The sequence below is a fragment of the Arachis ipaensis genome, chromosome B8 (assembly GCF_059453495.1).
Source record: "Arachis ipaensis isolate K30076 ecotype BB chromosome B8, ASM5945349v1, whole genome shotgun sequence".
NCBI lineage: Eukaryota > Viridiplantae > Streptophyta > Magnoliopsida > Fabales > Fabaceae > Arachis > Arachis ipaensis.
The window spans coordinates 112,374,939-112,402,041 of NC_142443.1; the positions used below are offsets into that span (position 1 = coordinate 112,374,939).

At 39.2% G+C, this 27,103-nt stretch overlaps 2 protein-coding genes across 3 annotated transcripts; one reads left to right on the forward strand and one right to left on the reverse strand.

Moving 5' to 3' along the window:
* Positions 1 to 449: 449 nt before the first annotated feature.
* LOC107613281 (Tetratricopeptide repeat (TPR)-like superfamily protein) lies at positions 450 to 27,103 on the forward strand. 2 transcript variants are annotated; one of them, XM_088496905.1, is made up of 4 exons: positions 450 to 847; positions 1,583 to 1,661; positions 2,208 to 4,933; positions 27,080 to 27,103. In XM_088496905.1, the coding sequence occupies exon 3, from the start codon at positions 2,739 to 2,741 to the stop codon at positions 4,629 to 4,631; it is 1,893 nt and encodes a 630-aa protein (XP_088353031.1). In that variant the 5' UTR covers positions 450 to 847; positions 1,583 to 1,661; positions 2,208 to 2,738; the 3' UTR covers positions 4,632 to 4,933; positions 27,080 to 27,103. The 2 variants fall into 2 exon arrangements, with proteins under 2 accessions (XP_088353031.1, XP_088353030.1); XM_088496904.1 differs by lacking the exon at positions 27,080 to 27,103 and adding an exon at positions 6,104 to 6,711.
* Positions 5,832 to 6,337, reverse strand: LOC107613282 (uncharacterized). Its single transcript, XM_016315211.3, has one exon. The coding sequence runs from the start codon at positions 6,335 to 6,337 to the stop codon at positions 6,074 to 6,076; it is 264 nt and encodes an 87-aa protein (XP_016170697.1). The 3' UTR covers positions 5,832 to 6,073.

Genomic DNA, 27,103 nt, shown 5'->3' on the forward strand with positions numbered 1-27,103 from the left:
ATGAAATCACACTAAATTAGTCCCTAAAGTGTTCGGGGCTGGGCCGGGTCAGATCTTCGGGCCAGGTTGGACCATGTACACCCCTACCCATAGGTTTCAATATAAAGCCTTAACAACGAAGAACGAGACCTTCAATATGAGAAGACACCATACGACGCCATTTTGTAATTATAGACCGAAGACGATTTTATTTTTTTCGCATATGTAGACTCTTAACTACTACGTGTGTGTGAGTTTACCTGCCAACTTAGTATTTTCTGTTAGTGAGTCATGTCAAAAAATAGACAACAGACTATTATATTTGACAAAAAAATATTAAAAATTAATTTATGTTTTTAAAGACTAAAAATTAAAATATTCTTTTTTTTTTAATTTTTGAAAATTAATTTGGATAATTACCCTTTTAGCCGGTCTCCAATTTTAACCAGGCTAGGATCAATGTTTGCGTCACTCTGCACGGTTGAACCAACAATTAGGTTTAGGATTCTTAGTTTCGTACTAACCTCACTCGGCCTCCCACCTTACCCTGAGCCCCTCTCTCGCTCCCACGCACCCAAGCTTCCCTCCCTTGTCCCGTTCGACTCTCTCTCTCTCTCTCTCTCTCTCTCTCTCTCTAAAACACTCAACGGCGGCCACATCTCTCTCCGACTTCATTACCCTCTCTCTTCTGTGATTTCTGGTTTGCGTTCTGTCTCCGCTGTCGCTGCTGCTCTGTAATCTCTCTCGGCCGGGGCTACAACATCTGTACTCAGCCGTCGCTGCTACCTCTGAGCTCGTCGTCACCGCTGCTTCCCCTGAGCTGTTCTCCGTCGCTCTCTGCTCGTCGTAGTCTCCGGGCTCTGTGCAGGTAGGTCTGGGCCAAACCAAACCCAGCTCCAACAGTTCCCATGCAATGCTTGAAATGATGTTTTTGATTGTGTCTAGTCTGAAGAACTTGGTTGATGTCCATAAGTTGGCACCAAGGCATCAAATGTTGCTGTTGATTTATCACGTGTATGCTAAAGGAAACACCAAGCCTTCTTTTATCAACACTTTTTAATTTCTATCAGTTTAATGAATACTTTTATTAACATTGCTACACCACAAAGATTATTGTATGAAAAACTAATAATTTGTGATGCACTCATAAATAAATAAATAAACAAATAAATAAATAAATAAAAGCTCATAACCATATCAAAAGAAAGTACTTATTTGGTGTTTCTAATTGTGTATTTCCAACGGCATTTTGAATTAGGTGTTGCTGCCAATGAAACATCACAATTAATTAAAATTGATATTTTTTAGGCAGAGTTAGAGACTTTAGATTGAATAAAGCCAAAGGCACTGAAAGCAATTAGCGATAGCTCATTAGATAGTGATATCAGAGACAGTAAATTACAGTTATTAGTTTAGATATTTAGAGACAATATTAAGAATACACTAACTATAATCGTGTAAATATCTATATCACTAAGTGTAAGTTTACTGTGATAGTTATATTCTCTATGTATGTGATGTATGATGTGATTAATAGGTTGGGAGTTATCTAGAAAGAATTTCACTAACTGTAATCACTATTGTTTTTTCTGGCTTTGAACAGCTGCAGGACCACCATAAGATATTCAGTACCAGTTTTGCCAAAATGAGGCAAGATTTGATCTACAAAGTCTCCAAATGAGGTGCAATTTATTATATTGAATCTGCATTATAAGTAAAGAGATATTACGCACTCATAAATTCTCAAATGGAATAGCACGGTCTAGATAAAGTTTGAAGTTCCAATTGAGCTTTGATGTAACAATACTAAGAATGTCAAACTTTGGAGCCGTTTTAAAACTAGAATAAAAGAACTTAGGAGATTGAAGACGGTAAAATTGAGAACAGAGAGGGACAAAACAATTATGAAGTCATCGTGTTTAGAGAGCAGGGAAATGATAGCTATATGTGCAAGTGAATAGATTGGACTACGAAGCTCAATGTATTTTTGAGCTGGTAGAAATTATTATTCAATAGTTAACCAAGTGTGTCAGATTTCAAACATAAGGGAGCATATTGGTTAATCAATTGTGAACGTTGCTTACATGCATGCAAATAACATTGTTTTTTCATCTTTGCTGCCCAAGCTATGGCTTAGAACAATCATACAGATTTTGTACACCAATCAATTGACAGCTCCATTATTGTTTTAATATTTGTTGATTAAATCTGCACTACTTTCTATGCAGGTTTGCATGCAAAGATATATGCCAAAAAAATGTTTGAAGCACACCTTGTATAAGTAAAAGTGCAATCAATTCCTCAGCACCACATAAAACTGTGAAAAGGCTGCTACATTGTAAACCGCATCTGGTGCATAAATTTTTCCTACACCACCTTGAACATGATGAAGGCTACTGCTGCATTGCATCCTTGTCTGAGCTCCTGCAGCTTCAATTGCCGATCGGCATTAGGGCAGTTGGAATGTGTTTGATTAATTAGGCCATGAACATGTTTGAAGCTTGCTTCTTTGGAGTGGGACTAAAGACGTAATAGGAATAGTGGATTTGGTTTAGCCGGGGAGTCAAAGGGTAAGGTGGAGTCAACTTCCCATGCAATACTTCCCTTAACTAAACTTTGCGGTGTCAATTATCTCGACCCTTCAGCCATCACTACATTCCTTCATATGTTGTCACAATGGGAGAGACTCATATTATTTGAGTGTGAATTGCTCCACTATGCATATTTCATGTTAAAGCATTGCATAACACTTCATTTGCATGTACCCGTTTTTGAAGCTAACACGAATTCCTCACTCTTCACTCTCCTATTGCTCTTTTCTCTTGGATCATTGTTCATCCCATAATAAATCATTTGCCTTTCTCAGAACCCTCCATGCTCATTTCATCAAATTGGGTTTTAACTCGTATTCATATCTGGGTAATCGCTGTTTTGATCTATACTGTGAGTTTGGCCAAATCAATGATGCCTTTAAGGTGTTTGATGAAATTACTTATAAGAATTTGACATCATGGAACATTTGTCTGAAGGGGTTTCTCAAAAGTGGCCACCTTGGGGAGGCATGCCACTTGTTTGATGTAATGCCTGTTAGAGATGTTGTTAGTTGGAACACGATGATTTCCGATTTTGCACAAAATGGGTTTTATTGTCAAGCCTTTGAGCTTTTTGTTGAGATGCAGGGTACTGGTGTGAGGCCAAGTGAGTTCACTTTCTCAATAATGACGTCAATTGTGTCAAGTCCCTGTCATGCTAAGCAGGTCCACAGTAGGATGATCAGGAGTGGGATTGATTTGTCCAATGTGGTGCTTGCAAACTCGGTGATAGCTATGTATGGGAGACTCGGTCTTGTTGATTATTGCTTTGGTGTGATTTTGACCATGGAGAACTTTGATGTTATATCTTGGAACTCTTTGATATGGGCCTGTTGTAGAGCTGGATATCCAGAGTTGTCTCTTGAGCAGTTTCATCAGATGAGAGCTATGGAGTTTTTACCTGACCAGTTTACATGTTCGATATTGATGACTGTCTGTTCTAACTTGCAGGATTTGGGAAGGGGTAAGCAAGTTTTCACCCTTTGTTTCAAGTTGGGATTTGTTTCGAATAGCACTGTGTCAAGTGCTGCTATTGCCCTCTTTTCTAGATGCAACAGATTGGAGGACTCCATCCAGCTCTTCAAAGAACAAGATCAATGGGATTCAGTTTTATGCAATTCAATGATTTCGAGCTACACGAAACATGATTTAGTGGAGGATGCATTGCAACTCTTTATGCTGACCCTGAGGAAGAATATCAGACCAACGGAATACATGATCAGTTGTCTTCTGAGTTCAGTTTCAATTTTCATGCCAGTTGAAGTAGGTAATCAAATCCATTCTCTGGTTCCTAAATTAGGTTTCGAGTCAGAAGTAGTTGTTGCCAGTTCTCTTGTTCATATGTATGCAAAATTTGGATTTATTGATGATGCCTTAAACATCTTCAATGAAATGAAAATAAAGGATTTGGTGTCATGGAATACAATAATGATGGGAACGACTTACAATGGCAAAGTGCCTGTAACCATGAAGCTCTTTAAGGAGTTAATTGGAGAACCTACACCACCAGATAGAATTACACTTGCTGCAGTTCTTCGAGCATGCAACTATGGATGTTTGGTTGATGAAGCAATTAAAATATTATTATCAATGGAGAAGGAATTTGGCGTAGAACCTGGGGAAGAACACTATGCTTATGCTGTGGAGTTGTTGAGTCAAGCTGGTATGATCAAAGAAGCGATGGACATTATTGAAACAATGCAATGTAAAACCCCCTCCAACATTTGGAGATCAGTTCTTTCTGCATGCGCAATCCATGAAGACTTGTGTGTTATTGAAAGAGTTGCAGAGAGAGTAACAAAAAGCGAACCGCAGACATTGTTACCATATTTGGTGTTGGCTCGGGCTTATCAGATGAGGGGCAAATGGGAGAGCTCAATTCGAGCCAGGAAGGCCGTGGAACAAAAAGGTGCTAAAGAGTTCATTGGATACAGTTGTGTAGGGATAAAAAATCAGGTATACACGTTCGCATCAAATCAATTACAGCATTATGGAGGCAGGGATCTTTATTTGATTTTGAATTTACTGCTCTGGGAGATTGAGAATGAAGGGTGTGCCTAGAAAATCCGTAAGACAAAAAGGAAATGTAAACAAACGGATGAAAGTTTGCTGCAGCCCTTTCGAAAAATATTGAACTTTGGGTTTGGTAGTTAGTTGTAAACTGCAACACCTAACTTATACTCCTGTTCATCACTATTGGTAAATATGCCGTTCATTATGCAGCACTCAGCGGCTTATTGCAAAAACTACTCATCAGCTTGCCTTCTCCAATCATTGCATTTTGAGTCTACAAAAGCTGAGGTGGCACAATTGGAGTTGCAGCAGTATTTCGTCGACCATGGTGATGAACTGATGATAACCAGGTAATTAATTACTATACCAAATAACTATCATTATAGTAAACAAAATAATAAAATGCATTCTAGGTAATTTTAATTTGTTTTTTTTTTCTCTTTGGGGTTACACAGAATGGGACAATGACAATGGAACAGAAGAGATCCATGAATCAAGTTGCATGGGTCCTTTTGTTACCAACTTTGTAAATTCCCATTGTGCCATTGTGGCAGTCTAATGCTAGCTGACATTGCGCTAATGATGTAAAACTCAATTTAGCCATTATTTGCACTAAATTGAATGATCTAACATCTATGAAATTTAGTTTATAGAGCTACCAAATTAAGTCCCTTAAAAGACTAAATTAAGTTCCACACTTTTAATGTTATGTGAGCTAGATGTTAAATTGTCACAATTTGCATATAAACATTCCGTTAAATATTGTGATGACAGAAAGATCATCTTGATTCATGGTTGTAAAACTCAGATCAATTGAGGCTTATCTCTTTTAAAAAGACTAATTTGATTTATTGACTATGTAATAATTTTTATTATTTTGAATCCTTTTTATACATGTGTAAAAAATGATTATTTTTTGATGTAAGAATATTCAATTAGATACATGTATAAAGAGTTTTTTCATTTACACCAAACAGAATGGGTTACGTGTAGAGACTAACAAGCAATTATTACAAGCAAGTATTTATGACCAAGAAGTTACAACCATATCGAGTTCTTAATTAAATACTTGATAAATGATAATAATCATTGAACAAAGGGGTGAAATAAAGAATAAATAAATCTTAATATTTCAACAACTACTAAATGTATATATATATAACGGAAAAGGATCCTCTCCAATTTTTTTAACAATTGATAGAATACAGTGTGATCTCTCACCTTTGATTTTATGAGTGAGACCAGAAATAAATAAGAGAGGAAGAGCAATGAATGGTTAGATTGAACACTGGATACCATCCAGTTTTTTTCTCACCGGAGAGGATCCACTCCCTATATATAACAAATATCAAATGAACAAAAGAATTCAAGACCTGTCCAATAACTTAGGATTGCCTAACAATTCTGTATACTCTAAAATAAAAGAGAGAACTAACTAGTTTAATTTACATGCAATCTGTTCCTGATAAGTCTGAGCCTAAGCCTAACACTTAAGATCGCTTCTTATCATAACTATGAAGGGATGGCGATTGAGGACTCTTTGAAGAGGGGGAGGGTTCTCCTTCCGGCGGAAAATCGGAGAGCAAAGCCAGCATCTGCCGAATGCTCACAGACCGTGCAGGTTTGAAGCTGTGGGTTCTCTTGATGTTCTTGGAAAAGATATTTGATGAATTTGAAAGGATAAGGTATACCAAAGCTTGTACTAGGAAGAACACTGCCACCTTCAACAGGATGTCACCTAAGCTGCTCTCCATAGTTATAAATCTCGTATTAACAAAAAGAAAATAGCACCCTTTGATGATTGATTAATGAAATCTTTTGCTCTAATAATAAGAAAGAACACAAGAAGAATTGGATGAATACAATTAATGAATTTATGTAGAAAGGATGGTATGCAAGCGTCCTTATAAAGGTTTTACGTAATGTGTGGAAGGACATGTTGGACCAACATTTGGATTTTGGAAAAGTAAACGAATAGTTTGACCTGTTACCACGTTGAAAATGTGGGAATATGGAGGCGGAAATTTCGTTGTTATCCAGAAACAATTAATGAATACGTGTCAAGGGCACGGTGGTCATTAAAGTAAATTATTTTGGGCTGTATTTATGAAAATCCCGATTAGGAGGATAATTGCTTGTCTGACGTAAATAGAAGTTAGAATGAAGTTTCCTATTGAAACGTAATGACTTGATCAATTTGAGGCTTTTGAACGGAGGTGATGACTCGTCAGCTTGATCTAGATGCCTAATTGAATGATTGATTACCTTACGATTATTAAATTAGTTTCTCCTACAAGCAAACAAAACTATATTACATATTGGGTGACTATAGCGGAGAGAATTTGACGCATTCCGTTTTTGTGACAATAGGTGCAACTAATATCTAGGGTTCTTCGAAATTAAAAGGTGCAACTAAACTCCTCTTTATCAAAGACAAGTGTGTTTTTCTTTTTATCTATTATCTTTAGAAAAGTGTAGGGAGACAATTAGAATACTAAATAATGTGAACATTGGATATATCGGATGTTCAATTCAATAGGTATGCAGATAATTATGTTGATTCTTAATTGGATGGTAATTCCTTTTGATTTAGTTGACTCATGTACAGTTAATAATGGCTGGATGTTCAATTCATTAGGTGTGCGGATGATTATCCTAATGTTAGGGTTTAGGAAGTAATTTGGGAGTGGAGTGTTTTTTTTTTTACTTTATTGAGTCAATTCTAGAGTCCATTATTCATATTGTTCACAAAAATCATTGTTTACCTAACAAAATCGTTTATCTTTTTTATGTTAAACTAAAAAAAGGGACTAGATTAATCTTATTACAGAGATTGCGGATTGAAAGTGTTTCGAGAGTTACCTGAAACGTTGATTTGGGCCTGAATGTGAGGTCCAGATCTCTTGTGGTGGTAGCGTCCGACCTCTTTGGTGCCCAGGTGCTGTCTGTCCGAGTTCCTCGTGAGGAGATTGGGGGGTGGTACCTACAAGAGACTCCGATGCTTAAGTTAGCAAGGGCTTTAGGCATGTTTTTAGTAGATTAGAACGTGAGTTATACCTGAGAGTGCTAGTGTATTTATATTAGAGTAGATAACCACCTTTGTTGGAGTAGTTCCATCTTTTTTGATGGATAAGCGTTCCCTTTATCTTCGGAAGTTTGTTGGGATCTACCTTCTAGATGAGGTAGAGATAATAGGAGAGATTTAAGAAGGTAGTTACCTGTTAGGTCAACTAGAGTTGGACCTCTATGTCGTTGTCCGACCTCCTCAAAGAGGTCGTGCTTATAGTGAAGTCCACCTTTATTTGTGGTCCTTTATGTGTTATTGGGCCTATTGGGTCAGGGTACGAACAATGCCCCTGCTTGAGTACGTTCCTATTATAGGTCGGTCTCAAGCATTCCGCGGCTTTTGCTATTGACGTCGGGTTTGAGCTTATCGGGCTGCCCGACGTATTTGAAATTTGAACGTTGGAGGTGCTTTAATGATGGGCGAATAGTGCGCGACAGTTGTCCTTAGGGATTCAAGTTTGTTTAAAGAGGAGAAAAGGAACCGTTTTTGGTTCACTGTTTCTTATAAAGGGCTGTTTGACTCTTCTTCTCTCTTTTTACTGCTTTTGAGACAAATTGCTTTCTTCCTTTGATAAAGAATCTTCACCGCGCCGTTTTCGACTACTTCTGTCTCTTCCAAGATTACTTTTCTTGGTTTTCTGAGGGTTTTTGCTTTCGTCGTCATGAAGAGGATCGTCCGCGTGTTTGCTGTGTAGACATGCTTTTGTCTTTTTCGCAGTCTTCCTTGAGGTTGGTATCTTGTCTTCTTTCTTTTTTTATGCCGTTACTCTTGCTTGGATTTGTTTGTTTTTGAGTTTTCTTTTCTGTCGTCGTTGTCCTTCTTCTGTTTGGAAAAAGGTTCATTTTTGACTTTGTAGCGCTTTTGCACTTTTGTTTGAAAAAATGTTTGTTGAAAAGATTATGAAAGATTCTATTTTATCTGGAAGAGCCTTTAGCGTATGTGTGTTTTTGCTGTTTGTGTGTTGTGTTGCCCCTAATGGTGTCGCTTTGATACAACGTCGTTGTATAAGAGAGACACCATTTGGTAGTGCTGTAGGAGAAATTTTTTGAAGAGAACAACTTTCTTTTTTGTTTTTGATGTTTTGCCCGACTTACATTGGATAAGCTCCGACTTCTTTTAGTAACGGTCTGCTTTATTTTTACGTTTGTAGGTGTAACGTTTATGTCTCACCGTGTTATCTTGAATATGTCGACTAAAGTCCCTCCTGCTCTTTGGGTTTGGGTAGATAGTAACATTCTTAGTTGCGTCCCAGTGACCGATAAAGAGTACTGTGATGAGTTCCGTAGGCACCATAGTATTTGTGAGAATAGGGAGGATAAAAGGAGCTATGTTCTAGAACCTCCCGACCTTGAGGAGAGAGTATGTTTCCCCCTTATAGTGGAGTCCGAACAGCCTTTCTTTTATGCCTATGATTGCTTTCTCACTAGGCTAGGTGTCCGACTTTCCTTCACAAATTTTGAGATAGAAGTGTTGCGATCTTCTAACCTTGCCCCTTCTCAATTGCACCCGAACTCCTAGGCTTTCATGAAAATGTTCCAGCTCTTATGTTGGGAGTTGGACGTTCAACCTACCTTGAACGTTTTCTTTTATCTCTTTGTTGCAACCAAACCGTACAACTCTACCAAGAAGTCGGGATGGATATCCTTCCGAGCTGTTCAAGGTCAGAAGGATTTTTCCATCTTCGACGACTCTTTTCATGACCTCAAAAGCCACTTTTTTAAGGTCAAGGGTACTGTAGGTGCCCGTCCTTTCTTTCTACTCGAGAACCAAGAGCCCTTGTTTCTCTTATACTGGCAGGACACCCTTAATATTGTTAGGTGTGATCTGTTCGATTTGGATGATTTAGAGAGGGGTATTGTAGACTTTATTTTGGGTACATGGGGTCAGGATCCTCATATGGACACAAAAAGATATCTGGGAGATCCCAGCCTTCTGAAGTCAGATCTCGGTAGTTTCCCTTCCCTTGCTTATTGAATTCTTTTTATTTTCTTAGTTTGTTTATTTTGACTGCATCCTATTTTATTTTGTAGAAAGTATGGCTCCGAAGTCAGCTATGAAGTACATTAGAAATACCAAGAAGTAGGTTGTTGCTAAGAGTCTCCAGCAACAAAAAGAGGTCGAGGCAGGATCTTTCGTTCGTTCTTCCCCGAGGAAAAAGTCGGGGTTGGGCCCTATTATGCAGAAAGTCATTATTTCGACTCCTCTTTCCAAGCCTATTCCTCCCGAGTCTTCCCCCAAGTCTCCTTCTTCCTCTGACCTTTAAGAAGCAGAAGGTGGATGATGAGGAGAGCATCTATTCGAGCCGCTTCAATGCCCTGACTTGGGGTGAGAAGAATATGCTTCCTTACCACCACTTAGGTACGGACGACATAGCTATTCAGAACCATCTTCAACATTTGGCCCGGGAGGTCTTCGAACAGTGGGGGTGTGCTCTACACTGGCCAGGGAGTTGAAGAGCTCTCCTATCCAGCCCACGACTAGTGCTCTTGTGGTTGCCAGAGCAGACGTGGAGAGGCTGAATGAGCTGAAGGAGGACCTTGAGAAGGAGCGGGAGACCTTGAGGTCTGATCTTGAAAGAGCTTGGGAGAGAGCTACGAAGTCGAAGGCCGCTGCTGCTTTGGCCAAGGAGAAGGCCAAGAAATACCAAGAGAGCTATACCCGAGTTTTTGGGGAAAGATTGGCCCTAGAGGAGCAGCTAAAGAAACTGCTAGAGGATCTTGCTAAGTCTCAGGAGTTGGCTGCCCAGGGCATGGATGAGATGTTTGAAAACCTAGAGGCTCAGGTCAAGGTCTTGGCTCCTACATTGAACTTTCCATTTTTAGTGTTGATAACATCGTGGTGGATGGGAAGATAGTCCCTGCCTCCGAGTTGGATGAGGATGAGGAGCCTCATCAGGACCCGAAGACTTTAGGACCTCAGGTTGATCCGACCTTCACCTCGGATCCCAAGCCGAAGCTGCCGTTGTGAGTGCCCCTTTTGCCGCTCCTGAGGTTGTGCCAGCCGTGCCAGTCTCCATGCATCCTTCGACATTGACGGCCAAGACGCTGTGACTGGCGAGTCTCTTAATCCTCAGATGGGTGAAAAGTCTTAATTCTGTAGGCAGTTATAACATTTTAACCTTTGTATCCATTTATGGTATTTTGAAGACTTTACCCTTAGTTGTTTTATTCGCAACTTTTATTGATTAATGTTCAAAAACTTTATCAAAGTTGTAAAGTGCCTTTTTGTCGAATACTTGTAGTGAGATATGATTTGTTTAGACTCTTGAGTTTTTAACAAATTTGATATTTTACTAATTTCCTTGTCTAGGCCTAACTTTGAGTAATCGATCTTTACTAAGTTATTTTTACAACTATGTTTTTGATCTGACCTGTTTTGAGATTGTTTTGTTCGAGTTGTTTGTATAACTTCTTACATTAACTTGTAACTCGTCGCTTTATCTTGCCGACAACTTTAGGTCGGGCATTGATTTTTGCGGTTTGTCGAGCTTAAGTTAATGCATTTGAGATAGAAAACTTAAAAGAAATAACCAGGAATCTTTCATTAATGTTTAAGAAATTCCTTTACAGAGCTATTTACTTAAATGCTTGGGTGCCTCTTATCCCTTGTACTGGTGCTTCATTAAAAAAAAATCCTTTTTATTGGGAAAAAGAGTGCACCTAGGTACAAGGCTTTTAGCTATAATATTTTTTTAGGTTACAAGCATGCCAAGACCTTGGGAGCTCCCACTCTTGGAGGTCGGACACTTTATAGGAAACTTTGCCTAGGATCTCTACTATCTTGTAAGGTCCTTTCCAGTTTGTAGCTAGCTTTTCTTCACCTGACTTTTGTATTTCAATGTCGTTTCGGATCAGGACGAGGTCGTTGGTGGTGAAGTTTCTCTTGATCACCTTTCTATTGTATCTTAGAGCTATCCTTTGCTTCAGAGCTTCCTCTCTAATCCGAGCTCTTTCTCGAATTTTATGGAGGAGGTCGAGCCCTTCTCTTTGAGCCTGGGCGTTTGCTCTTTCACTGTAAAATAAGACCCCTAGGTGATTCTTCAGCTACTTCTATAGGGATTATTGATCCATTCCGTATGCAAGTGGGAAGGGTGATTCTCCCGTTGTGGAATGTGGAGTGATCTGATATGCCCACAAGACTTGAGGAAGCTCGTCCGCCCAAGCTCCTTTTGCATCTTGCAATTGGCATTTTAACCCGGCCAGTATGACTTTGTTGGCAGCTTCAGCTTGTCCACTGGTCTGGGGGTGCTCCATGGATGTGAACTGGTGTTTTATTTTCAGGTCGGTCACCAAGTTTCTAAATGTCGAGTCGATAAATTGAGTCCCATTGTCAGTGGTGATGGAGTGTGAAACTCCAAACCTTGTGACAATGTGTGTATATAAAAATTTCTAACTTCTTTTAGTAGTAATGGTTGCCAAGAGTTCTGTCTCAATCCACTTAGTAAAATAGTCAATCCCTACTATGAGGTACTTGACTTGGCCTGGTGCTTGTGGAAAGGGTCCAAGTAGGTCAAGGCCCCATTTAGCGAATGGCCATGGTGAGGCAACACTGATAAGTTCTTTAGGAGGCGCTACATGGAAGTTAGCATGTTTCTGGCAAGCAGACATACCTTAACGAACTCGGTCGCTTCCTTCTTCAAGGTCAGGTAGAAAAAGCCAGTTCAGATCACTTTTTTGGCTAGTGACCGAGCCCCTAGGTGGTTTTCACATATGTCACTATGTACGTCCTCCAAGACTTCCTTTGTGTTAAAGGTTAGGACGCATTTTAAGAGGGGTGTTGAAATCCCTCTTTTGTATAGGATATTGTGGACCAGTGTATATTTTTGTGCCTTCTTTACGAGCCTTTTGTCCTCCTTTTCATCTTTGGAGAGTATGTAAACTTTGAGGTAGTTGACTATGGGGGTCATCCACCCTAAATATTGATTGTGTATAGTCAATACTTCTTCTTCCTTTGATATGGATGGCTGTTGCAGAGTCTCTTGAATGAGACTTCTATTGTTACCTCCTGGTTTGGTGCTGGCTAACTTTGACAGAGCATCAGCTCGAGCATTGGACTCCCGAGTTATATGTCAGACCTCACTTTCTAAAAAGTGTGTCAGTTGTTCTCGTGTCTCATCCAAGTACTTCTTCATAGTGGGGTCTTTAGCTTGGTAGGTGTCATTAATTTGTGAAGTTATTACTTGTGAATCACTGAACACCACTACCTTTTCTGCATCCACTTCTTTAGCTAGCTTCAAGCCAGGAAGTAGAGCTTCATATTCTGCTTGGTTATTGGAAGCAGGGAACTTGAACCTTAAGGATAGTTCTATACGAGTTCCTTGATCACTTTCTAGAATAACACCATCTCTGCTTCCATATTTGTTTAATGACCTGTCTACGTATAGACTCCATGTGGTAGGGTTTCCATGACTTTTGGTGTATTCAGCGATGAAGTTGGTGAGATATTGCGATTTGATGGCTGTTCGAGTTTCATATCTTAAATCGAACTCAGACAGCTCTACTGCCCATTGTAGAATCCTCCTAGCCAAGTTCATTTTTTGTAGGATATTTTTCATTGGTTGATTAGTGCGGACTTTAATGGTATAGGCCTGGAAGTAAGGTTGGAGCCTTCGAGATGTAAGAACAAGGACATAAGCAAACTTCTCTATCTTTTGATAATTCAGCTCTATCCCTTGTAAGACTTTGCTGATGAAGTAGATAAGTTGCTGCCCCTTTTCGTCTTCTTGGACCAGAGCCGAGGCTATGGCCCGACTTCCGATTGAAAAGTATAGCACAAGTTCTTCCCCTTTTGCAGGTCGGGTAAGTATGGGTGGTTGCCCCAAGAATGTCTTGAAGTCTTGGAAAGCCTGTTCACATTTTGGGGTCCATTCAAATTGCTTTTCTCTCCTTAGAATTGTGTAGAGGGGAAGTGATTTCAGAGTTGATCCTGCTAAAAATCTGGATAGAGCAGCCAACCTTCCATTCAGTTGTTCTTTAACACAAGTCAGGCTCTTCATATTGAGTATATCCTGGCATTTGTCAGGGTTTGCTTTTATGCCTCTTTGGGTCAGCATAAACCCCTAAGAACTTCCCTGCTTCTATTGCAAAGGTGCACTTTGTAGGATTTAATCTCATTTCATGCTTTCTTATAGTGGAGAATACTTCCGAGAGGCCAGACAATAGTTTTCTGTCCTCTTTGGTCTTAACGAGCATGTCATCCATATAAACTTCAATGAGTTTTCCTATGTGAGAAGAAAACACCTTATTCATCAATCATTGATAGGTAGCTCGTGCATTCTTCAATCCAAAAGGTATTACTATGTAGCAATAGTCTACTTTTAGAGTTATGAATGAGGTCTTTTCTTGATCCAGTTTATATATTAGGATTTGATTGTATCCCGAGTAGGCGTCCATGGTGCACGAATCCCGACACCTTCGTACAACTGTACCAGCAAGTGCACTGGGTCGTCCAAGTAATACCTGAGCGAGTCACGGTTGATCCCACGAGGATTGTGGTTTGAAGCAAGCTATGGTTATCTTGCAGGTCTTAGTCAGGTTGATAGAAGAATTGGATTTGGAAGATGGAATTATAATGATAATCTTAAAACCTAGATGAATATCTGTGATGGATGAGGCTTGGAGTTGCTTTGTCTTTCTGAATTAACTCCAGTATTACTGCTCTCTTTGCTTGTGAGTGATTTCTTCAATGGCAGGCTGTAATGTGATTGACATTGGTTTGAGCAACTGCTAATACTCCTCCGGATCTGAACCCCAGGTTTAGTGCGGATCCATCTCTACTTGAGGGTGAAGCTTGTTAAGTTCTAGCCTCTACCATAGAGTCCCTAATCTCTCCGTAAATCGGCTGAACTGATGTCTCGAGAAGTCCCCAATGAAGTCATGGATTAGCCGTCTGAAAGACGTATATTCAAGCTGGTGGTTCATCATTGTCCGATGAAAGACTCACTCTGAACCCATGTAGAATATGATAACCTTATGCCAGTTCAACGCATTCATATTGATGAAGAACGAATATACATCTTTGAATTAATCGAACACGGATCGAAGAGAAAGAGAAATACTTTTATTAATTCATAGGACTCAGTAGGGCTCCTCCCCTAAACCTAGGAGGTTTAGAAACTCATACTGAAAGTAAAATACAATGGTGAAAACAAAAATATGGCAGACCTCCCCTTGTGAGAGGTGTAAAAGTTCTTTAAATACTAGGTTAATGATTAAGGATTACACAGAAAGGGTAAAACAGTCTATTTAGTACTAAAATCCACTTCTGGGGTCCACTTGGTGAGTGTTTGGGCTGAACTTTGATGAGATCCACGTGCTATGAGGATCCTTGGGTGTGGAACACCAGCTAGGGGGTCCTCTCTGGGCCTTTGGACACTGGGCTCTGCTCTTTGGGCGTTGGACGCCTGGAAGGGGCAAGAAGCTGGCGTTGGACGCCAGTTTTGAGCCTTCTAATCCGAAGCAAAGTATGAACTATTATATATTTCTGGAAAGCTCTGGAAGTCAGCTTTCCATATCATTTAAGAGCGCTCCATTTGGACTTCTGTAGCTCCAGAAAAGCCTTTCCGAATGCAGGCAGGTCAGATTTGGACAGCATCTGCAGTGCTTTCTCTGTCTCTGAATCAGACTTCTGCTCCATCTCCTCAATTTCAGCCAGAAAATACATGAAATTGTACAAAAACACGAAAACTCATAGTAGAATCCAAAAATGTGAATTTAACACTAAAACCTATAAAAACTTAATAAAAACTAAATAAAAACTACTAAAAACTATATGAAAGAGATGCCAAAAAGCGTATAAAATATCCGCTCATCACAACACCAAACTTAAACCGTTGCTTGTCCCCAAGCAACTAAAAACACAGTAGGATAAAAAATAAAATTAAGATACAATAAATTTCTAAGTTTCAAATGAAGCTTAGTTAAAATCAGATGAGCGGGACTTAGTAGTTTTTTGCTTCTGAATAGTTTTGGCATCTCACTATCCATTGAAACTCAGAGATGTTGGCATCCTTAGGAACTTAGAATCCAGATGATATTATTGACTCTCTTAATTAAGCTTATTTTGATTCTTGAACACAGCTTTTAGAGTCTTGGCTGTGACCCTAAGCACTCTGTTTTTCAGTATTACCACCGGATACATTCATGCCACAGACACTTTAACTGGGTGAACTTTTTCAGATTGTGACTCAGCTTTGCTAGAGTCCCCAGATAGAGGTGTCCAGAGTTCTTAAGCACACTCTTTTTGCTTTGGACCACGACTTTAACCGCTTAGTCTCAAGCTTTTCACTTGACACCTTCACGCCACAAGCACATGGTTAGGGACAGCTTAGTTGAGCCGCTTAGGCCAGGATTTTATTCTTTTGGGCCCTCCTAACCACTGATGCTCAAAGCCTTGGGTCCTTTTTCCCTTGCCTTTTGGTTTTAAGGGCTATTGGCTTTTTCTGCTTGTTTTTTTTTTTCGCATGCAAGCTTTTTCTTTTTCTTTTTGCTGCTTTTTCTTGTTTCAAGAATCAATTTATGGATTTTTCAGATCACCAATAATAGTTTTCCTTTTTCCTTATTCTTTCAAGAGCCAACATTCATAAATTTCAACTTCAAATATGCACTGTTTATTTCATACATTCAGAAAACAAAAGCAGATGACACCACATCAAATTAATTAAACCAATCTTATTTTAGACTTGAAATTCATGCATTTCTCAATTCTTTTCAATAAAAAATTTTATTTAAGCAAGGTGAGAGATATATGAAATATTTTACAACTTAAAGACATCAATGCAAATGATCATGCAACTAGAACAAGAGAACAGAAAATAAACAGACAGATAACAGAAAAATAAGAGGAAAGGGGTGTAAAGAGAATGAATCTACCTAAATGAATGGTGGCTAGTGGCTCCTCCTTGAGGATCCAATGTAGTGCTTGATCTCTTTTATGTCACTGCTTTGTCTTTGTTGAAGCGACTGCACAGGTTCATGTGCATGCTCTCTAGTTTGCTCCATCCTCTTCTTTTATACTTAAGAGTGGTAGAAGTCACAAAGCAAAGCTTTTGCAGCACCAAACTTAAGAGTTTTGCTCGTCCTCGAGCAAATATGATCAATAGGGAAGAAGAAGGTGGGGTATGTGGAGCTTCTGTGGGATCTCTTGGTCTTGAGAGGCTAGAAAATCCAGATTCTTTGTTTCTCTGCACTGGCGTTTGAACACCCAGGGGCTGCTCCCTGGCTGGCGGTCAACGCCAGCAATGCTCCCCTCTTGGGGTGTTAAACATCCAGCAGGGATACCCTGGCTGGCGTTCAACTTTAACACTCTTTTCGGAGTGTTTCGTTTTCACTGTTGTGAATTCCGTCTCTTGACTGGTTCATATGATCATGACTCTAACAATTGAAAGAAAAACAAAATGAAAGAAAATAAACATGGTTGAGTAAAGTTGGGTTATCTCCCAACAAGCGCTTCTTTAATGTCATTAGCTTGACGGACAACTCCTTTCAAATAGGAAGATAGTCATAGAGGAATAAATCCTCACTCCTTACTGGGAGCTTCCTTCCTGTGCTCTCATGGAATAGTGTAATATGCTCAAAAGACAGGATTTTGTTCACTGCCTGAGACATGGTTGGGCTTACAGCAGTATGTTGGTGTCCCTTTTTGTCACTTTTCTCTTCCATGGTGAATACCATGATAAGATAAGTGAATACCACCATCTTCCATGGTAAAAAGCCCTCAGTAGGGATATTCTTATTTTTCCAGCCCCTAGGTATCTTCCTTTTGGGACCTTCCTCCTTTGTGGATAGTGTACATCCAACATCAAACTTACGTTTGGTCTTAGGAGGGATTGAGTTAGTTCCATCCAAGGGCTGCTTGGATGCTGAATCCTTTATGTAAGTGCCTCCCTTGTCAAGGGGTAATGGAGGGTCAAGGACCTTGAATACTATCCAGTCCTTATGCAAGGTAATCTTGTTCCCATTTGGATTTCCAACTTCTCCATTACTATACTTGACCCTGGGTCACACAGAGCCTTCTCAAAGGTCATGGTGCCTATGGTGCAAGGAATCAGAAAGCGTCCAGGGTTTGGAAGCTTCTAAGGTAGCTCTTGCTGAACCAAAGCATTGAGGTCTTTGGAACGCAATGGAGGTTCTTCCTCCAAAGGCTTTGTACCAAACATTTTGGCATTCAGCTTCATAAGAGCTCCTAGGTGCCGAGCAACTTGTTCTCCCCTAGTGTCTTCTTGAGTGGACTTTAAGCTCTCAAGGGGTGTGCTCTCACTGGCGTTCAACGCCAGCTCTGTCAGCTTATTGGGTGTTGAACGCCCTTGCTGTGTACCCTGACTGGCGTTCAACGCCAGTCCCTCTAGCATTTTGGGCTTTGGACGCCTAGCAAGGGTGTCCTTGCTGGCGTTCAATGCTAGCTTCCCTGGGTGTATGGGTGTTGAACGCCCAGTGAGGGCTTCCTCACTGGCGTTCAGCGCCAGGCTTACTGCCATCATGGGCGTTGAACGCCTAGTGAGGGTTTCCTCACTAGCGTTTAATGCCTTCCTAGTCTCTCCAGACTCGGCCTCTGCCTCAGTGGAAGGTATCAGATTTATACATAAGCCAAGATCATACAAGGCTTTGTCAAAAATGATCTTTCCAATAATCTATAGGATCTGAAAGCTCCATAGATCTGGTATCTTCCTTGGCAGCTTAGGCTGAATTAGGATACTGTACTTCTTAGTAAGTATCTCTATTTCATCTCCCCTTAGGTCCTTCTTTTCAAATACCTCTGTAAAAGAGATATTAACTTGCAGTTCCTTAAGGGCTGCTGGGGAATGAGCTAACTGCTCATCTGCCAGTTCTTTCTGCACGGAAAAAAATGTGGCTCTTGAGATTCTTTCATCTCTACAAGAGGGAGCTTTGTGATCATCACAGACTCCTGTTGTACGCCCAGAGAGGAATCAACTTGAGATTCCTTCTCTTCTGTAAGGGCGTGCTCAATGGCAGTCTCAGGATTCCCTTGGTCCTTGTTTGCCTTAAGTCCCTCAGTAGCATGCTCCTGAGATTTGGCCTCCCTGGTGAAGACTACTGTCTCACCTTCTTTTAAGGTTTCCATGTCTAGAACTTTTGTCCTAGCTGGGGTTTCCTCACAGGAGTATAAGTGCTGGTTATTGGCAGCTATCTCAATGAGCTCATCTGCCTCTTCATGTGTCTCTATAAGGTCCAGAGAACCACCTGCAAAGTGATCTATTGTCTCTTTGGCCATCTCAGAGATAGCTTCATAGAAGATGATCGTCTTGCCCCATCCAGACAACACATGGGGGCAGGGGGCAATTTTTGAACATCAGCTTGTACCTCTCCCAAGCATAACGAAGAGACTCACTCTCCTTCTGCCTGAAGGTCTGGACATCTGTCACTAGCTTTGCTAGTCTTTATGAGGGAGAGAACTTGTTCAGGAAATTTTTAACAACCTCATCCTAGGTGTTCATATTTTCTCTGAGTTCCATATGCCACTATTCATTTGCTTGAGCATTCAGAGCAAATGAGAAGAGTTTCAGTCTGGGGGCTTCAGAGTTCACTCCATTGACCTCTACAGTGTCACAGAACTGCAGGAAGTCGGAGATGAACTTACTGGGGTCTTCCTGTGGGTGTCCATGAAACTGGCACTTTTGCCGTAATAGCATGATCTGGTCTATGTTGACCTTAAAGTCATCTGGGTCAATAGGAATATTAAACAAATACGAGCCTTGAGGTCTCCTAATTTGAATATTTCTTTTTGGATCCATAGTGACTTCAGTGTTGCTGCATACATAAACAGGAAGAAGAAAATAAGAGAGAAGAAAAATGGAAGCTCTATGTAAAAAAAATAGAGGACTCCCTATGAGATGTGATCAAGAAAGGAAAGAATATAAAGAATTGAAGATGGAAGAAGAGAAGTATAAATAGAATAAGTAAATAAGAATTAAAATATTTTTTATTTTATTTTATTTATTAAATTAATTTTTGAAAAATAAGTTAATTAATTTAAAAAGAATTTAAAATTTAAACGTTAAATTTTCGAAAATAGAGGAGGGAAGAGAAGAAGAAGTTTTCGAATATTAAGAGAGATGAGAGTTAGTTAGGTGGTTTTGAAAAAGAAGAGAGAAAAGATGAAGATATTTTTTCGAAAATTAAGAAGAGAAGAGAGTTAGTTAGATGGTTTTGAAAAAGAAGAGAGAGAAGATTGAGATATTTTTTTGGAAAATTTGAGAGGGAAAATTTAGTTAGGGGTTTTGAAAAATAAGAGAGAGAAGATAAGATATTAATTAAGAAAAGATTTTTAATTTTTAAAAATAGAAGATAAAATAAGAAAAGATTTTGAAATCAAAAATTGAAATTAAAAAAAAGATAAGATTTTGAAATTTGATTTTGAAAAAGATATGATTTAAAAATTAGAAGTTAGAAAAGATAAGATAAGAAATAAAAAGATAAGATTAGAAAATTGATTTTGAAAAAAATTTAATTTTTAAAAATTTGAAATTTGAAAAAGATAAGATGAAATTTTTGAATTTTGAAAAAGATATGATATGATTTTGAAAAAGTTAAGATTTTTTTGAAAAAGATATGATTTTTACTTTTGAAAAATTTGATTTTTGAAAACTTGACAACTGAGATAAGATAAGATAAAATTTTAAAATAAAAATCTGAATTTTTAACTTAAAATTTTGAAAATTACTTAAAATAAAAATGAAAAAGATATTTTTTATTTTTGAATTTAATGATGAAAGAGAAAAACAAGTAAAAGACACAAGACTTAAAATTTTTAGATCTAGCACCCTTTAATTTTGAAAATTTTTGGAGGAAAACACAAAGGGACACCAAACTTAAAGAGTTTAAGATAAAAATAGAAAAGACTCAAGAACACTTTGAAGACTCACATGAACACAAAAAACAAAATTCAATGACTCAAAGAACACAAGAACATAAAAAGAACACCAAACTTAAAATTTTTAGATAACTAACAAGAAATTTTTGAAAAACAAAAAGAAAAACACAAGAAAACACCAAACTTAAAGATTTGAAACAAGATTTAACCAAAGAAAATATTTTTGAAAATTTTTAGAAAGAAAGAATCCAAGAACACAAAAAATTCAACAAGAACAAGAACATAAAACTCAAACTAAGAACAAAAATTAAACAAATAAAATAAAAATTATTTTTGAAAAGCTTTTAATATTTTCAAAAAAATAAGAAGAAGAAAATAAAAATAGAGGACTCAAAACTCAATTAAAAATGATCAAGAAATAAAGTACCTAATCTAGGAAGCAAGACAATCCGGCAGTTTATCCAAACTCAACAATCTCCAGCAACGGCGCCAAAAACTTGGTGCACAAATCCCCACACCTTCGTACAGCTGTACCAGCAAGTGCATTGGGTCGTTCAAGTAATACCTGAGCGAGTCAGGGTCGATCCCACGATAATTGTGGTCTGAAGCAAGCTATGGTTATCTTGCAGGTCTTAGTCAGGTTGATAGAAGAATTGGATTTGGAAGATGGAATTATAATGATAATCTTAAAACCTAGATGAATATCTGTGATGGATGAGGCTTGGAGTTGCTTTGTCTTTCTGAATTAACTCCGGTATTACTGCCCTCTATGCTTGTGAGTGATTTCTTCAATGGCAGGCTGTATGTGATTGACACTGGTTTGAGCAATTGCCAATACTCCTCCGGATCTGAACCCCAGGTTTAGTGCGGATCCATCTCTACTTGAGGGTGAAGCGCGTTAGGTTCTAGCCTCTACCATAGAGACCCTAATTTTTCCGTAAATAGGCTGAACTGATGTCTCGAGAAGTCCCCAACGAAGTTGTAGATTAGCCGTCTAAGAGATGTATATTCAAGCTGGTGGTTCATCATTGTCCGATGAAAGACGCACTCTGAACCCATGTAGAATGTGATAACCTTATGCCAGCTCGACGCATTCATATTGATGAAGAACGAATATACATCTTTGAATTAATTAAACACGGATCAAAGAAAAACAGTAATACTTTTATTAATGAGTAAAGTATCGTTTTTGTCCCCAACATTTGGGGTAAGTCCCAAAGTTGTCCCTAACATTTCAATTGTCCTATTTAAGTCCCTAACGTTTCAAAACTGACTCAATGTTGTCCTGCCATTAGGGATCCGTTAACAGAATTGACGGCGGGACAAAATTGAGACAATTTTGAAATGTTAGTGTTCCGAGGGTTACCTGAAACTGAAGGTCGATCTCGAATGAGATCTGCTGTGGTGGTCGGAGCTGTCATGTCCGACTTGTTGGATCTGGTGGTGTTGTTGATCCTTGATCACCGGAGGGTGGTGGTACCTGCAAGAGACTCCGATGCTTAAGTTAGCATGGGCTTTAAGCAGGTTTTTGTGTAGAATCAGAGTATGAGTTATACCTGGGTGCTCCAGTGTATTTATAGTAGTGGGGAGTGATCTTCCTTGAGATAAGTTAGTTATCTTATCTTATCTTTGAGTGAAGTCATCTTATCTTTAAAGGGAACCGCCTATATCTTTCTAGGCTTTGGCTGCCTTTAGATTGGGTTGTGTCCCTTCGTTTGGGCCTGCTTGGGCCTTTGAGGCGTTTGTCCGAGCTCTTTGCGAAGATGTCGGTAATGGACCAACCTTTCAAGAGGTCGGTAATGGACCAACCTTTCAAGAGGTTGGTCATTCTGATCTTCGTCCAACCCGGGTCGCATAGCTCGACCCAGGGTATGAACAGTGCCCCTGCTTGAACTTCGATCTTCCTTGTGAGGTCGTGCTTCTTGGCTTCGATCCCTTTGAGGAAGTCGTGCTCAAGCATTTGTCTGGCTTGTTCCTTCATTGCTTTGCAATAATCCTTGCAGTTTTTCTAGAGGTTTGGTACTTTGCTGTCCGACCTCTTTTTGATTATTTCTTGTTTTGTCCACTTTCTGCTTGGTCGAGGTGATTGATAAACCACTATTTTATGGTTTATCTTGTACTCAATTGAGTGGTTTTTATTAACTCCTTACCCACTTATTCATACTATTTGCATGGTTTTATATTTCCTTCCTAATTATGTGTTTTGATTGAAAACATGCTTCTTTGATCTTATATTTGCTTATTATTAATCCTCTCTTATTACCATTAGATGCTTTGATATGTGTGTTAAGTGTTTTCAGATATTATAAGGCAGGAATGGCTTGGAGGATGGAAAGGAAGCATGCAAAAGTGGAAGGAATACAAGAAGTTGGAGAAATTGCTAAGCTGTCCAGCCTGACCTCTTCGCACTCAAACGACTATAACTTTAGCTACAGAGGTCCAAATGACACGGTTCCAGTTGCGTTGGAAAGCTAACGTCCGGGGCTTCGATTTGATATATAATATGCTATAGTTTCCATGACGCTAGGCGACGCGACCGCGTGATCCATGCGGTCGCATCGTAGTGACGGAAATCAGCGCATTTGAATTCGCAACCAGCGAATTCTAGGCTGTTTTCGACCCAGTTCGCGGCCCAGAAAACACAGATTAGAGGCTATAAAGTGGGGATTGCATCCATTCATGAGGAAGCTTTCATATTCACAATTTTAGGAGTATATGTAGTTTTTAGAGAGAGAGGTTCTCTCCTCTCTCTTAGGATTAGGATTTAGGATTTCTCTTAGTTTTAGGAGTGACTCTCAATCCCAGGTTCAATGTTCTTTTATTTCTTTTCTCAATTTTGTTTATGACTCTCTATGTTTAGATTGATTTTCTATTTAATATATTTTGAGGTATTTCAGACTTATGATTGCTCCTTTTTATTATATAAATAATTTGGATTTTTCTCTTTTGGCTTTGGTTGAGTCATTGGTAACTCTTGAGTTATCAAACTCATTGTTGATTGAAAATTGAAATTCTTCAAGAATTACTTCGAGATACAATAACTCTAACTTTTCCCAAGGAAAGACTGGGACTTGAGGATTCAAATTAATTTGTCCACTTAACTTACCCTTATAGTTAGAGGTTAATAAGGTGGGGGAAGAATCCAATTCTCATCACAATTGATAAGGATAACTAGGATAGGACTTCCAGTTCTTCATACTTTGCCAAGAGTTTATTTTATTATTATTATTTTATTTTATTTGTCATATAACATATTCCCACCTTACTTCCTAAACCCCAATTTACAAACTCATAACCAATAATAAGAACATACCTCCCTGCAATTCCTTGAGAAGACGACTCGAGGTTTAAATACTCGGTTATCAATTTTAAAGGGGTTTGTTACTTGTGACAACCAAAACGTTTGTACGAAGGGATTTCTGTCGGTTTAGAGACTATATCTACAACACGACTGTTTTTATGAAATTCTTTACTGGCAAAAATCCTGACGTCAAAATGGCGCCGTTGCCGGGGAATTGCAAACGTGTGCCTTATTATTGGTTATTGTAAATATTTTATTTTTGCTTGTTTATTTGTTTTTATTTTTGCTTTTTCTTAAGTTAAGAGGTTATTGGTTTTTATTTTAAAAATTCTTATTTTATCTTAACTTATTTCAAAAATCAAATTTCAAAAAAAATTCAAATTTCAAAAATTTAAAATTCAAAATTTAAATAACCTTTTAATTTAAATTTGCTTTTATTTTTGTTTTTAAATTTTTATTAACTAACTATGAATTCTCACCCTCTCGCTTCAAGTTTGATTCCAATGTTGTTGTTAGGAATGGAAACTATAATGAGAACAGGCATCAAGGTTGGAAGAATCAAAGATGGGAGGCGCCACAAGGATTTGATCAACCCTCATGGCAACAACCACCTCCAATGGACTGTCAACAACCATTCTGTGATGCATATCAAGGCAATGGCTATGGTGAGCGCTCTTTTGATTATCAACAACCACCACCATATGCCTATGAACCCTCTCCTCAACATAACTTTGGACCACCAAACTCACAAGCCCCTTTTCACCATTCACCTCCATATGACCCTAACCCTCAACCACCATACCAACCACCTTATGAGCCATATGAACCATATATAGAAACACCCCAATTCCAACCCAATTACTCACAAGAACCACCACTTCAATATTCACCATCTCCATATCCATCAATCCAAGAGCACTATGATCCTATTTATGAAAGCCGAGTGCATCAAGAGACAAGGGTTCGTTTCAAGGAAACAGTGGATCGATTTCAAACAACCGTTCGACAACTGGAGCAAGCAGTAATCCAATGGGTTTCTAGACGCTCAAACATTCAAGGACCAACCACAGCCCCATGTGGACAATTTCATGAAGAGCGTAGCATGAAGGAGATACTAGAGACTCCAATGGACAAGACAGAGCATGAATTCATACTGGAACAAGCAGAAGAAGTTGTCATCGTTCAAGAAGAAGAGTTGGTTGAAGACTTAGGAGATGCAGAACCTCCATGGGAAAGTCCAGTCATAGAACCCCCTTCCAAGACGTTCGAAATTGATGCTGAGGAGGGTGTACAACCTCCAAGGCATATCACAGTTAAATACTTGGAAGAGGTTGATCAAGAGATGGAGATTCAAGAAAAAGAAGCACAACCTCCCATGCCTTTGGAAAGCAATGAAGAGAAGATTGAATTGGAAGAAAGCTACCAAGAGAAAGAGGTTGAAATTGAAGAAGCTTGCAAAGAGGTGGTAATTATCAGAGAAGAGAACAAGGGAGTGGAGCTTGCAATTTCATTAAAAACACCTCCCCCTAAGTTGCCATCATCCTTCACAACATTCAAGTGGGTAAAATTCATATCCCTTAGCTTTCTAATTCCACTTGAATATGGGCTACTGGAGACGGATGGTCAACTTAGAGCTCTTTGTGGCATTAAGAGTAAGAGGAAGATGGCCAGTGGTAAGAATTGTCCTGCAAGGTTCATCATGGTTGGAAGCTTTAAGTTTAAATGCAAAAGTTGGTGTAAAGCTCAATTGAATGGGTCTAGGAAGTTGTTTGGACGCTTCAGTGAGAATTCTAAAGCTGAACCACCCGGATGGAATCATGATAATCAACTTAAAGACGGGTGCAAAAGCAAGATTTGGGACCTCGGAATTCATCCCGGTAATCAACACTCTTGGGGCCTTGTCACTTGCTTTAACTTACTTGAAGGCTTTCTACGCCTAGTTTGGGACCCCGGAGGTTACTGGAAATACAAACATTGGTGGAGATTCCTGGATGAATACAAGCATAAGCCACCATAACAGGGAGCTCACCAAATGTCCAACTTAAGGACTCTAACTAAAAGTGCTAGGTGGGAGACAACCCACCATGGTATGATCGTTCTTTTTCATTTTTATTTAGTTTTATTTGTTTTCGAGTTTTATTTTATTTTATTATATTGAACTTGGAGTTTTGCATCACATTCATATTAACACTGCATTCTGCATCTTTTCAGATTAAAAAAAAAAGCGAGCACGCGACGCGACCGCATCAGCGACGCGTCCGCGTCGCAAGGAGATGGAAGACAATATTAATATAAACAGAGAGTTTCGCAGGAGCAGCGCTGGAGGCGTGCCAATTACACAAATCACCCCACGCGACCACATCGCTGACGCGACCGCGTCATATGGGAATAATGGTCTCCCACGCGACCGCGTCACCCACGCGGCCGCGTGACCTGAAATCGGCGTAAAAAGGGTGTATGGCCGAAAGTTGAGCTGGAATTGGGCTGGACCCGTGCTAGTAGCACAAGCCCTGCCACGCGAACGCGTCACCCACGTGTCCGCGTCATATTGGAAATAAGGCCATCCGCGCGATCGCGTCGACCATGCGACCGCGTTACCCTGGATTTTGGCAATACTGAGTTTTGAACAGAGAGTTGTGCGACCGCGAGGCTGCACTCGCGCCACTAGCACAAATCAAGTCACGTGATCGCGTGCCCCACGCGTCCGCGTCGCCCAACCTTATCGTGCACCACGCGACCGCGTCACCCACGCGACCGCGTCGCCAGCGTCGCACAACCTATCCAGATTAGTTCCAGTTTTCTTATCTTTTCTTCTCCGAATCCTTATTCTTCTTATCTTTTCTTATTTCTTTCTTCTTTCTTTCTTATTTTCTCTCACTTCCATTCTATTTTATTTAATTTATTTGCATACTTTCATTCATTGCATATTTTTATTTTTCTAAAATTATTATTGGTGTTCAAATGTTCTTATTCAACTGTTACATCTTTTCTGGTATTTTCTTAGTGCTTAGTGACTTGTTTCATTCTTATTGAGTAATATTATTTAAATCAATGCCAATCTTTTATATCTATATTACTCTTGCATTGACATGAATTTATATTATCTCTCATTCCCCATTCTCTTCTCCATTGTTGCAAATTTTCGCACCACTGGCATGCCATGTGCTTCTATTGTCTTCTCACTTTCATGTTGTAGCCACCATGTAATTGAGACCCTCATTATTTGGCATCAATCAACCCATGTTTTATTTATTTTCCTATCTTTATTTCTGGATTACTCTTCTTCCCTTTTTCTTTCAGGATGGCCACCCGGAAGGGAACCGG

Bases quoted from the DNA above. Each gene is read 5' to 3' on its own strand.
- LOC107613282 (XM_016315211.3), bottom strand. From the start codon at position 6,337: ATGGAGAGCAGCTTAGGTGACATCCTGTTGAAGGTGGCAGTGTTCTTC.
- LOC107613281 (XM_088496905.1), top strand. From the start codon at position 2,739: ATGTACCCGTTTTTGAAGCTAACACGAATTCCTCACTCTTCACTCTCC.